This window comes from Ctenopharyngodon idella, chromosome 2 (assembly GCF_019924925.1).
Source record: "Ctenopharyngodon idella isolate HZGC_01 chromosome 2, HZGC01, whole genome shotgun sequence".
NCBI lineage: Eukaryota > Metazoa > Chordata > Actinopteri > Cypriniformes > Xenocyprididae > Ctenopharyngodon > Ctenopharyngodon idella.
The window spans coordinates 3,776,524-3,790,887 of NC_067221.1; the positions used below are offsets into that span (position 1 = coordinate 3,776,524).

The window sequence follows — 14,364 nt, forward strand, 5'->3', positions numbered from 1 at the left end:
CTGTAGAGATACAGTGAATCTGGGCTTGATGGAAAACAATTGTGTTCAGAAAACAATTTGACTGAAAGACTATCTACAATTTTTAATGAGAAGTGTACACAAAAACAAAATTGTGCATGTTAATTGTCGAGGTATACCATACTCCAGAATAGCACATATACTGACCCATAATGTCTATTTGACCTGTAGCTTGAACCACAACTAAACTGTGTTGACGGTTATCATCATCATGCAGAACCTGCAGCATCTGATCTGATCTTGATCATTTTGATGCAACAAATTGTCCAGCTTATTGTATAACTAAAATAATATATTTGTTATGAATATTTAGCCTGCATATTTTGTTAGCTTGCATTTTTTTCTTAATTATGTTTATTATTTCATCCCGTCTCACCTCAGTGTCTTCAGTTGACAGTTTGGATCCTGTAGTAAATCACTGAGCTCCTTCACTCCTGATTGTCCAGGATCATTTCCTGTGAGATCCAGCTCTATCAGGTGTGAAGGGTTTGATCTCAGAGCTGAAGCCAGAGCTTTATAACCTTCTTCTGTTACACTGCAGTTAGAGAGTCTAGAACAGGAACGAAAACATTCAGCTGATTAATCAGTTAAACCTGAACAATAGAAATCCTCAAAGTGAATTTTATTTTGTTCTTTGTACAAAAGTACTGAAAGTTAGTTGTAAAAACTGACAACTGAAAATGGAGGCAAACAAAAGACACAGAGAACTTTAATATGTTAGACATCACTTTCAATGTTTCAATTATCTGAAACTGTACAGATGTGAAAGTCTTTGATCTGAATGATTCACAACAAGCAAACTGAAAATGGTTGAAAAATAAGAAAATTAAAGTTTGGGAATGACCTTATTAAAGTCCAGACTTCAACTCAGACTCATTGTGAGATATTGAGTATAAAGTGTTTTAGTTTAAACTGTTGAAGTGATTTTAAGCATTTTGATTCTTGTATGTGAAGAATGTTACTGACCTCAATCTCTCCAGTTTACAGTGTGAATCCTTCAGTACGTCACATAAGTGCTTCACTCCTGTGTTTCCTAGTTCATTCCTGCTCAGGTTCAGCTCTCTCAGGTGTGACGGGTTTGATTTCAGAGCTGAAGTCAGGATGACACACTGTTTCTCTGTAATTCTGCATCTAATCAGACTGAAGACAGAAAGAGAAAAGACAATGACTCAGATCTATGATGATCAACTAACATGTTTAGCTTCATCCAGCAGACCTTTGCTGACAAATAAACAGGGATATCCAGGTGCAGGTAACATGGAGAAAGACGACACATTGTTCATTTAAATATACTACTGACATTTTAACAATACAAAGGTTGAAATTGTCAGTCTATTTATGTTAGTTTACACATTCATTTCATATCATCTTTAAGGTTCTTTCGTGTCAATGTCACTCTTGGTTTGATCACTGGAACAAATGTGTTTATGTCGGTTGTTTTCAGACACATTGTCGACTCACTAACAGTTTACAATAATCTTTCATTTGTTCACATTAACTACATTAGTTAACATGAACCAATGATGGACAATACTAGTACAGCATTTAATAACCTTAATGTAAGTTTCAACATTTACTAATACAGTTTTAAATACAAAAGTTTTCTGTTAACATTAGTTAATCCACTGTGAACGAACATGAACAATGAATAATTGTATAAACGAACATTAAAAGATTAAGGAATGAAAGTATTTCCTGAAGCAGAAGACAATCAAACAAGTTTTGGAAAAGGTTCATCTGCTTTAGTGCTGCACCGTGAGGCAGTGTCACGTCTGTTCTGGGTTTAGTTTAGTTTATGTTTTCATGTCTTTTATTTTGTATAATTCTCACAGTCTTGCTCCTCATGTGATCTTGTCATGTGCTCCCCCTGTTCATGTGTCATGTTCTGATTGGTTCCTTGTTTCATGTGACACGTTTTCATTGGTTCATTGTGTTCAGGTGTTTCTTGTTTGCTTATTAGTGTCTATGGTGAAGGAAAAAAACTTTTTTTTTTTGAGTTTGACAGCACCAAAATGTGTTACATGGTTCATGATACATTAACATACACAAATAAATAAATAAATAAATAAATCGTTCTGTGAAGTATTTATGCTCAGTGTTGTTTCATAATGTTTCATAATTTTGTAATTGGGCAATGCTTTTGTTGAACATACGAGAAGAAACAAAGTTCTTTAAACCGGATAAAAAAGTGAAAGTGATTAAGGTGGACTGGACAGAGAGAAGTGCTTGTGTAACACGAGAGGAAAAAAAGACACATTGTTCCACCAAAAGTGAAGACCTTCTTTTCGCACACTAATTTTGTACTTAATATACTAAAGATTCTTCTTTAGTACTTCTTAAGATAATCTTAAGAACATCTAAGTGTACTCAACTGTGCTATTTTGAAACACCATGAAATATGAACTAAAATGTGCTTTTAATATACTATCTCTGTATTTTAAAAATGTATTTAGTTAACACTTGTAATAGACTATGGGTTCAAGTGTGCTATAAGTGGTAACCAATTACTGATTTGATGTGATAATCTGTGTTGATTAATTTACTAATAAACATTTGCGGTAATTTCCCTCTTTGTAAACGCGCAACCTGCGAGAATGAGAATAATTATGCGCAATACCCGCACCAAAATTTAGACCCTGTATGGTATTGATTTAATACCGATATACCGGTATTAGATTGTGGTACCGTACCGAAGCCAAAATTGTGGTATTGACCCATCCTGAATGGCCAAAAATCACATGAAATGTGATTTTTACAAATCCATTGCTAATTACATCATCAATGTTGTATTTAAAATACTTTTCTAATTACTCTGTCTGAAAAGTAATTTAATTACTCAATAAGTAACTTACTAATTACTTCTTAAAATCCTTATAAACCTTGACCGGATGGACAATAGAAAGGAAACACTTTTAATAATTTAGTCAAACATGGAATAGGTTAGCCTTTTATAGCTTTTTAAAACATTTTAACTTTATTAAAACATATACTATAATCCTTTTATTTACTTTATAATACTTGAATTTTTTTTAGTAACAAATAGGGATGTCAGAAAAATCTAGTAGTCGGTACTGACACCACCAAAAGTGCACAATACTCGATACCAAAGTCGATACCACGGTAAAAATATATAAAAATACAAATAAAACAATGCTATATTTTTTTTTCCAGGTAGGTCTAATAGTAGTATGTAAAAATACCACATAAATTGAATAATCAAATATAAAATAACTCTGCATAGTCATAACTGTATAAATTAAATATAGATTAATCCTTATTTAAGATTTTCTTTTGTTGTTTGATAATGGACGGCAGGCACGTGCACACATATACATAAAAGGGGGCTTGAGCACCTGCCCTTTTTCTTCCTTGAGAGAAAGTTCCCTTTTTTCTAGGGTACTTTTTTTTTTTTTTTTAAATAAATGAAAATATATTCCTGTTTGCGCACAGCTTCCCTGTCAAACAAATATCTTTACTGAATAAAAAATACTATATATATATATATATATATATGTATCAGTTTGGCTATATATCAGTTCGAGTTCAGATGCCCTCCCTCCGGGACACGTCATTCATTCCCGCATGTACGCACGCCCCACCTCACCTCACCTCACCTCGTGTTTGCTGCTGGCTGATAACTTGTGACAACTATGCTCGGGAAAAGACAACAGCTGTCTGGCGATGAGAAGCGAAAAAGAAAAAAGCCCTAGAATCCCATGCATCTCTTTCAGGTAGCCTATGTATGTTCACAAACATGTGAAAGTTTTGGCTATTTAAGGGTGAGATTATTTATACGTTTAACGCCGCATTAATAATTTGACCACCAGCAACGCATCTGTCTGATTTGATACTAATGCAATTTGTCATATTATAATTTCAATTATTTTAATGTGCTATGCACTGCGTTTTGAACCATGGTAAAGATATCTGTAGGGCTGTCACTACCGGAAGAGGAGCATCCATGGACGCACATCCATGAACTGCATTATTAGACAGTTTTCTAAGCATGCACGATTTATTAAAACCATTTAAAAATCATAATACAGCATTGCATAATGCTATCATTCCTAAATCTACGCTTAGTTACACAGGAGAATGCGTTACATCAATAAAAGTTTAAACCCTCGCTCTGAGTGTGCATGATTGATGTCCACATATTCTCGTTGAAGAAATTACAGTATTTCTATAATAAAGTGGCCGATTATTATTATTATTATTATTATTATTTAACTAATGTTATATTTTTAATTATGCTGGTTGGCCAAAAACAAGGATTTGATCGTGCTGTGTAACAACAACAATTACCAGGCTTTTGGCGCCCTCTGCAGGCATTTGTTATAATACATATTATGTACTTGTAACATTTCAGGGGGAAAATAACTCTTGGGCCCAGTTTCACAGACAGGGCTTAGCCTAAGCCAGGATTAGGCCTTAGTTCAATTAGGATATTTAAGTAGGTTTTATAAACATAACCAAGAAAAAAACATTACTGGTGTGCATCTTGAAACAAAACAATGGCTCTGACATATTTTAAGATCTGTCAGTACAAGTTACTTTCAGTTAAAACAGCTCAAACATGCATTTTAGTCTAGGACTAGTTTAAGCCTTATCTGTGAAACTGGGGGTCAATGTGTTTAAATATGCAGATTAGCTTGTTTTGGTTAATTTAGAAGAAATCTACAGATGCAAACAGACGGAGGGTAGTAGGCTTAAAACAAACACCATCTAAATGTGTATTTTGGAAGTTTTCTTTCCATTACAGTAAAAGAAGACTTGGAAGCAAAAATAGACCAAAATCTTAAAACTGTCCACAACATGAAAGAAGTATTCCAATAACACCAAAAGAATTAAAACGATGTATTGATTTGTGCAAAATAAACAAATTATTAGTGAAACTATGTCCTTCTCCTTATTATTCTAAATAGAGGCAGCGTTCACTTTTACCTTTAGACAACAAATTTAGATTTTAAATTCAATATTGATTTAAACAGAACTATTGAACTAATTTACAGTATGTAACGCAAGTACATTATGAGTAACTGTAATTAAATTACCTAAAAATGAACAGTAATCACTTTTTCAGTGGATAAGTAATTTAACCTGTAGCATGTACCACAACTAAACTGTGTTGACGGTTATCATCATCATGTCAGAACCTGCAGCATCTGATCTGATCTTGATCATTTTGATGCAACAAATTGTCTAACTTATTGTATGACTAAAATGATATATTTGTTATGACTATTTAGCCTCCATATTTTGTTAGCTTGCATATTTTGTTAATAATGTTCATTATTTCATCCCGTCTCACCTCAGTGTCTTCAGTTGACAGTTTGGATCCTGTAGTAAATCACTGAGCTCCTTCACTCCTGATTGTCCAGGATCATTTCCTGTGAGATCCAGCTCTATCAGGTGTGAAGGGTTTGATCTCAGAGCTGAAGCCAGAGCTTTATAACCTTCTTCTGTTACACTGCAGTTAGAGAGTCTAGAACAGGAATGAAAACATTCAGCTGATTAATCAGTTAAACCTGAACAACAGAAATCCTCAAAGTGAATTTTATTTTGTCAGGGTTCTCACTCTTTCATGATCACCAGATTCAATGAATTTCAAGGACTTTTTAAATTTATTTTATATCAAGCACCTATCAAATTCACATCCCAGCATATGGAGCGTCATGAAAGACCTCTTACAGTTCTTAACATTTTAACCCTCCTATTGCATCTGCATCCATTTTAACCCAGAAGAGGTTAGAATCATTTGTACATTAATTTTGGAAATATATTAAAACCAATTGCAGCTTTCTTATCCCTAATATTAGCAATCTTTCCACACTAGTTTTGGTTTTCATTTTTTATGAATCATTACTTGAGTAAAAACATTATAATATAGAGAGAATATTGTAAAAAAATAAATTTTGCAATTGAGTGAAAAAAAAAGGATCATATGGATCATAATTGTCAGAATATATACAATATATTATAGATATAAGCTTGCAATTCTGAGAAAAAAGTCAGAATTGAGAGATATAAATGAGCACTTCTGAGAAAAAAAATCTGAATTGCCATTTACAGTATATATCACAATTCTGACTTTATAAGACACAATTGTGAATTTAGGGTAGAGTGGGGAAAACGCCCCCTTGGGGGACAACTGACTACACACAATATGCATAATATTCTTATTAATAAGTAGGGGTCGGTGATATGGCAAAAATATCACGCTTCATGATTTGATCGCAAATCTTTTTCATGTTGTTTTTACTGTTTTGCCAGTGATTGAGCAGTACAGTCAAACTAATTTCCCTATATATTAAAAAGTAGCCTTTGTAGGAACCGTGGACGAACCAGACAAATGAATCATTCAGATGATTCTTTCAAAACATAATTCCAGAAACCCAAGCTCTGAGAATCTAATTTTCGGCTCCAGTCCGTCTACAGAACAACCCCCTGCTAATTACTCTTATGGCACCCATGCTTCCTGACTGAAGGAGAGGCGGCAAAACTTAAACCAAATGGTCACCAGAAGATAAATAGTCTTTGATCTCCAGATCAAAAGAGACAGAGAGACAATGCAGGCCCGTTTCTCTGAGTGACCTAACTTTACAGAAAAACCCACAAAGAAGGTTTCTATAACTAAAACTGCATCAAATTGTTCCAAACAATTTGAAATGGACTTATCAAACATCTTTCAACTGCATAAATTTTATATCATGTCTACACATGCTACATGTGACCAGTTATGTTTTAGAACACCCACAATTCATGTAAATGTGATAACTTTTGAATGCTTGATTGAAAGTATGCCTTATTTGGAATGAATTTAAATCTCTAATGTATGTTTAAATCATGGCTTGAATGAAATCTGTGTAAAATGTGTCATATTCCATTTAATAGAAATTATGTCTAAAACGGTACTCTCTGCCGAAGCCGGCAATTCCAGAGACCGGAGATAACGCTTATTTTATGATTGGGGGTGGAGAAAAGCCACCTTTTGAAACAAGACGATATCTGATAGGCCAGAACTCCTCACAGAGGTGGGACAAACACCTAAGTTTAAATAGTCGCATCAAAGTTAACAAACTAGAAAGAAAGAAAGAAAAGTAACACAATGGAGTAACAAGAAGAACAAAACGAAGACAAGACTAAGCTGACAAAGGACAGACAAGCAGCTCATTCAAGCCATCCAACTTTCACTCACTTTTCTCTTCTTTTACTTAATTTTCTTTTCAGTTGAGAGTCTCGTGTTCTAAGTTTTGCCGCAAAGTTTAATCAACAACTTTTGCCACTTCAACTTTAACTCCAGCCACAACAAAGAGACTTCCTTTCATTTTGCCAGCACGCTCAAACGGGATTGGTCTTTACCTAACACAATCCGGACCCGAAAAGACCCTGCAACAAATCATCGACTCGAAAAAAAACTTCTCTCCAAGCTAAGGACGCCGACGAGGAGATTCACATTTAAAGTTGACAAGCAAGTACCTCCAGATTCTAAAGCTGAACTGGTGCATTAAATTAATGATTCATGGTTCGTTCAGGTCAGGTCTTTTGAAGTGCATATTTTGCTAGAAATGCTCATCATATCATTCTCTCTCTCTCTCTTAAAACTCTTTCTCTCTCATTTTCTTTCTTTCTCCCACACGTATGAATGTTTGTGTGTGTGTTTGTGTTAGATTAGTTTGTGTTAGAATAAATAAAGTCTCTTGTAGATTTTAAAAGAAAGTGTCTTGTATTATGTGCTTGTAAAATTTAATGTCTTAAACTGTCGATCTTGAAGTTACCGGGCTCTAATCAGTGTTTTCATGACAGTGGATATTCATATCCGCTACAAGAGCTTATTACAATCCGAGCAGATGAACGCTGGATGATTCAGTTGCTCTGTCGTAAACTAAATGACTCTTTATAATTCCCTATAAATTATTTCATTTGAGCTGATTTTGGTCCTACACTTACAAAAGAAAAAAGAATGACAGACTTTCAGCCCAAAGTGGATGAAGATAAAAATACTAATTTATAGGTTTCTTGTTAAAGCTACTGTATTAAATAAATTGAAAAAAAAAAAGGAAATTATGTCATTATTTACTCACCTTAGAACTTGTTTTAAATCGGAATAAATTTCTTCTGTTGAAGTTTTTTTTTCTGAAGAATGTGGGTAACCAAACAGTTGCTGGTCCCCAGTGAGTTCCATATAGGAAAGAAAATACTATGGATGTCAATGGGTACCAGCAAATGTTTGGTTACCCACATTCTTCAGAATATGTTCTTTTGTGTTCAGCACAAGACAGAAATACAGGTTTGGAACAACTTTAGACTGAGTAAATAAAGACAGAATTTCCATTTTTGGTTGAACTATCCCTTTAAGGACAAGTCGCAGCATGTGTTGTCTGTCCCTTTAAAGTTCATGCACGCATCTTATATATTGACACGCATTCGATTGACTCTCAACCATTTACTTTCACTTTACACTTTACACTAAACCGATGGTGTAAACCTTGTGTGTATTTGACAGTTTTAGCAGAATAAGATGCGAATGATAACTTGTTCCAGCAAATGCAGTGTTTGACAGGCTTTTAGAGTGTGTGCGCTTCGGGAGTATCTGCTCAGAAAAGAACGTACATGTTACAGAGTATGAGGTGACTCTGGCTTGGAATTTGGACGCGGAGACGTCACTGACATGTTCGGACTGAACCGTATAATGGTTTCAGTCCAGTAACGTTACTCTACTTAGGCCATTGAACTGAAACTCAGAACTGTGTGGATGTAAGACACTGGATTTTAGTCCTTGCTAATCGCATATTTGTCTAGAAGATTTTTTTTTTTTTTTACTAGTCTTTTTGTTTGGGGGCAGTTTTGTATCTTGGCTCCTTAAAAACTTAACTAATTTAAATTATTTTCTCTGTGAAAATTATAATTACATTCTTTTCTACAAAACAGGTTGTTGGTTACAGGTTATAGGTTAAAGGTTATAGGTTCTTCGGAGGAAGAAGCTGGTCTAAATAAACTGGGTACTGACCCATCCTTTAATAACAACCAGCCTGCGAATCCCTCGTTGAGCGCATTTAGATTGAAGAAGCAGTCGTCAGTAAAATGACGGGAACACACATCACAAGGTTCAGGTTTCAAGTTTTCCCTGGCATCTGCACGTGCAATAAGTGGGTGGGCAATATGCTAATGTTTCGTTGTGACGTCACAACGAAACAGTTTAAGATTCATTTTACAAATGACTCGTTTAACTGATTCAGAGTCTACTCTTACTTTTGAGAGACAGTAACTTAATATACGGTGCACTTTCAGATTTAAAACTTTGCAGGATGTTTTCAATCATTTAGAGCTATGTTTCACACTACATGAAAGATGATTTTCAAAAATCCATAATAGGGGCACTTTAAACAAGGAAATGCAACATTTATTAACAAAAGTTCTCTTGCGCTTTTGCCTCTGACAACATCCTGTCAGTCATTGCACCTCACTCTCGGCATTTGAATCCTGTGGCTCAACTTACCTCAGTATCTCCAATTTACAGTTTATATTCTTCAGTCCAGTGCAGAGCATCTTCACTCCTAAATCCTGCAGATTATTTTTGTTCATGTTCAACTCTCTCAGATTAGTATCTGCTCCAAGAACTGCAGCCAGAGCGGAACAGCTTTTGTCTGTTAAGTTACAGTCATTTAACCTACAAGAGAAATAAATCACATCACAGAATTAGATGGAACACATCAATACATTTTCTACATGCAAATATTAAATATATTTTCCATTATTATTTTTACATAAGTAGCATATATACAGTAAAGAGGCAGAGCTAAAATATGAATACTCTTCAAAAACGAGTATTTCCTGTACAAATTTCCTGGGTAAAATGAAGCATGTGAAAAATATGAAGAATGAAAAATAAAATATTTGTGTTAAGATTTCTAGCTTTTTATAGCTGAGCCTGGTTTCTCCAATGATTTTTTCTATATTTCTTTCACCTGATGGAGTTTGGGTTCTTGCCACTGTTGCCTTTAGCTTGCTACTTTGGGGACACTTAAAGGGGACCTATAATGCCCCTTTTACAAGATGTAATATAAGTCTCTGGTGTCCCCAGAATGTGTCTGTGAAGTTTCAGCTCAAAATACCCCACAGATCATTTATTATAGCTTGTCAAATTTGCCCCTATTTGGGTGTAAGCAAAAATGTGCCTTTTTTGTGTGTCCCTTTAAATGCAAATGAGCTGCTGCTTGCAGCCCGCTTTCCAAAAGAAGGCGTTGCTTTAACAGCTCACACTTCGGTTGCTCAACAACAAAGCTGGAGAATTTATGTAAATATTATTTTCTGGAGTTTATGTAAATTTTAGGGTTAGTGATGTCTGAAAAAATCCCTGCATTCACATATATATGTCTTGTTGCTATGAAATCTTTAATGATTTAAGTAAAGCTAAGATTATTTAAATCTAAGAACCTAAAAAATTGTATTAGTTATTAATATTTCAAGATTAACATTTACTGGATTAAAGCAATTGAGGTTTCCTTGATTATTCATAGTGGTCAACCGATGGCCGATGCTGATATCTTAGAGAGCAGGGGGGCCAATGGGTGAAATATCATTAATTTAATGATAGTATAAACACATTCATAACAATTGCTGGAATTAAATTTATATTTATTTTACTTAATATTTACTAAATTACAAATACATATTTTAATTTAAACTCGATAAAAAAAAATATATATTAAATGTGTACATCAAATATGATACAACAGACTTTTGATAAATGTTTATTTGTAAATCTCTCAATCATCTACGTATTGCAGTACAAACACAATTAAAACTAAAGTACTTCTCATAAAACTAAGCATTTAAAATATCAAATTATTGGGAGATACAGAGTACCAACTGATAATATAATTGTACTTTATTTAGCCTGTTATATAAAAATCTCATTGTTTTATATCATAATCTTTCAGAATTTCATTTTATTTTTTGGCAATATAAATAACATCTGTAACAAAAACAAATGCGCAAACATTTTTAAATGTTCTTTTATATTTTGTCTAAATATTTGATAAACTGTCTCCATTAAAAAAATAAATTTTTCAGACTATTATTTCATATGTCAGGCTTTACTGGGTAAAGTCCCCGATACACTTCAAACGAAATCGAAGAACAAACTGATGTGAATCATTTCAAACAAAATCAGGCCGAAACGAATATATAAAGTGTTACAATATAAACGCGACGTGACTTTGCTGGAGTGCCGAATTACAGAGCTTGTGCAAACAAATATATCCACAGATCCTTGCTAGTTTCTCAGTTTTATTGTGTTTATTTTGTTACTGAGAGGAAAGCGCGTAACATTTGTACATATTCATTAAACCGTCGCTCTCAGCAGTGTGGGTGGCGTCAGATGTTCGATTACAGTATATCGCTGCTCATGTATTTCGAGCTTCATTTTACCCCTAAACGAAGAACGAAAAAGAACTTTGCTTGAAGTATATCAGGGTCTTTCAGTTCATGTTCATGATGGGGAATCACTATAGAATAATGTACATAAATGCATTTTTCAGATGAGAGCAAAACATGACAAAACATGTTAAATGACTTACAGAGCTCTTCTGGAGGTTTTGATGACTGCCGATAATCTAATGAGACATTCGTCTGATTTCTTGAATTTCTGAAGCTCAAACTCCTCTAGCTCTTCCTCTGATGTCAACAACACAAAGACCAAAGCAGACCACTGGGCAGGTGAAAGGTCACCAGATGAGAGACTTCCTTTGCTAAGGTGGGTCTGAATCTCCTTCACCAGAGTTTGGTCGTTCAGTTCATTCAGACAGTAGAACAGATTGATGGATCTCTCTGCAGACAGATTACCTTCTAATTTCTGCTTGATGTACTGAACTATTTCCTTGTTGCTCTGGTCATTGCCGTCTTGCTGTGTCAACAGACCCCGTAAGAGTCGTCGATTGGACTGGAGTGACAGACCGAGGAGGAAGCGAAGGAAAAGGTCCAGGTGTCCATTGTCACTCTTGAGCGCCTCGTCTACTGCAGTCTTCAGAAAATCAATCATGGTTTCATTTTTGTTTTCCTGTTCTGTAGACTCATAAACAAACACACTTTTCTTGTTGATGTCTAGAAACAGATGTGCATAAAGGGCTGCAATAAACTCTTGAATGCTCAAGTGAACAAAGCAGTACATGGTACCAAGAATGATCCCTGTTTCCTCCTTAAAGATCTGGGTACACATGCCTGAGTACACTGATGCCTTATAGACGTCAATACCACAGGCTTCCAGGTCTGTGTCATAGAAGATCACGTTGTTTCTTTCCAGTTGATGAAATGCCAGTTTCCCCAGTGAAAGGATGGCGTCTTTATCCCAGGAAACATCTACTGCGTATTCTCCATCATACTTTCGGCGGCTCTGCTGGATCTGAAAGCGGAGAAAGTGTGTGTACATTTGTGTCAGAGTCTTGGGAGTGTCTTCAGTATTTGATTCCTGTAGTGTTTTAGAGATCTCATCAGCCTGATTGTTTTTCACATCATTATTTCTTTTCTCCTCCACAATGTTCTGGAGAACAGTGGCTGAAATCCAGCAGAAGACTGGGATGTGGCACATGATAAAGAGACTCTTTGACTTTTTAACATGATCAATGATTGTGTTGGCCTGATTCTGATCCGTGAATCTTTTTTTGAAGTACTCTTCCTTTTGTGCATCACTGAATCCTCGTATCTCTGTCAGCCGGTCGATACAGTCAGGAGGAATCTTACTGGCAGCTGCTGGTCTGGTGGTGATCCAGATGAGAGCAGAAGGAAGCAGATTTCCCTTCATGAGGTTCGTTAGGAGAACATCCAGAGAGGCTGGTGACGATACATCACACCACGTCTCATTACAATCAAACTTCAGAGGAAGGCGACATTCGTCCAATCCATCAAGGATGAACAGGACTTTGAATTGATTCCTTCTTGTAAGGTTCAGTCCTTTTGTCTCTGGGAAAAAATGAGTTATAAGGTCCATCAAACTTAGTTTTTCTTTCTCCTTTAAGTTCATCTCTCTGAATGGAAGAGGAAATATGAAACTGATATCTTGATTTTCTTTTCCTTCAGCCCAGTCCAGAACAAACTTTTGCACAGAGACTGATTTTCCGATGCCAGCGACTCCTTTTGTCAGTACAGTTCGGATCTCCTCATCTTGTTCAGGTGCTTCAAACAAATTTGTGCATTTAACCTGAATCTCTTGAGATTCATGACGCCTGGAAGCAACTTCAATCTGTCTGACCTCATGTTCAGTATTGACCTGTTCACTGCTGCCCTGAGTGATATAGAGATCTGTGTAGATGTTATTCAGAAGTATGGAGTCACCTTGCTTCGCAATTCCTTCAAACACACATTGATACTTCTTCTTTAGGCCACATTTTAGCTGATGAATGAAGAACAGCTCATCTAAACACAGGAACAAAAAATAGATAGTTTTAGTCTTAATTTAAAGTTTTATAGATAGTCTACATTAATAAGTGACAATCTGACAGATGGTCATGAGTCTCTAACCTTCTAGAGCATCAGCAGCTTCATCTTGCTTCATCTCTCTCAGGTAATGTAGTGTGAGATCAAGAGCTGCTGCTTTGATACTGCATCTATTCTCATTAAAGTCCTTCACAAAGTTTTCTGTGTTCTCATGTTGTAATATTTTCTTAAATTTTTCCAGCTCGTTCTTCAGAAATGTGATTATTTTGCTCTCAAGATCCTACAAACAAAAGTAAGAAAAAAATAAGAATAACACATCTACATCTACATTTGGTCAACACTATTCATTCAATAATTATAATACTGCAAAAATAAAAAAAATCCCAATGAAAACACTAACATGCTAACCAGCTGTTATTTTTCACAAATAGAAAAAAAAAGTGAGCTTAAAAAGGAAAATTAAGTGATCAAGATTAATTAAATTAAATTTTTTGTTCAATAACAAATAATGTTCGTTTGGTATAAATATTAAACATTTATGAAAATGTGTTTTCCTACCTGGAAGATCCACAGGAGATTGTCTTTGAAATTCTTGTGGTTCCTGTGAGTCTGAACGTCTGAGTCTAATGTCTCATATTGAAGCCTGTAATCAAATAAATTAAATAAAATACTGATTTTCTAGAGAAAATATTACAGAAAGCTAGAAAAAAAAAAACATTAGCCATGAAAACTTTGATAAATATTTGATCTAAAATGTTTCATGATTGGTATTCACTGATACAACTTTTTAAACACAGTCAACGTGTGACCAAAAATTAGAAACATTAAATACCTTTTATTAGATGATGGTGTTCTCTCACTGAAGCCTGGTCCTGCACCTTTTGACCAATCACTCTTCAGAGACACAGAGCT

At 35.0% G+C, this 14,364-nt stretch overlaps 1 protein-coding gene across 2 annotated transcripts; it reads right to left on the reverse strand.

Annotated features, from left to right (window-relative positions):
- Positions 1 to 359: 359 nt before the first annotated feature.
- On the reverse strand, positions 360 to 13,702 carry LOC127522299 (NACHT, LRR and PYD domains-containing protein 3-like). 2 transcript variants are annotated; one of them, XM_051912118.1, is made up of 6 exons: positions 13,537 to 13,702; positions 11,601 to 13,431; positions 9,518 to 9,688; positions 5,330 to 5,503; positions 985 to 1,158; positions 360 to 568 (listed from the first exon to the last, which is right to left on the reverse strand). In XM_051912118.1, exons 1-6 carry the CDS (start codon positions 13,568 to 13,570, stop codon positions 391 to 393), a joined length of 2,562 nt encoding a protein of 853 aa, XP_051768078.1. In that variant the 5' UTR covers positions 13,571 to 13,702; the 3' UTR covers positions 360 to 390. The 2 variants fall into 2 exon arrangements, with proteins under 2 accessions (XP_051768078.1, XP_051768070.1); XM_051912110.1 differs by lacking the exons at positions 985 to 1,158; positions 5,330 to 5,503.
- Positions 13,703 to 14,364: the final 662 nt, after the last annotated feature.

Excerpts from the sequence above, each read along its gene's own strand:
- LOC127522299 (XM_051912118.1), bottom strand. The coding sequence starts at position 13,570 with ATGAAGCAAGATGAAGCTGCTGATGCTCTAGAAG. Across the intron at positions 5,504-9,517 it reads TGTAAATTGGAGATACTGAG|ACTCTCTAACTGCAGTGTAA; the intron begins GTAAGTTGAGCC and ends TTCCTGTTCTAG. Across the intron at positions 1,159-5,329 it reads TGTCAACTGAAGACACTGAG|TCTGATTAGATGCAGAATTA; the intron begins GTGAGACGGGAT and ends TTCTGTCTTCAG.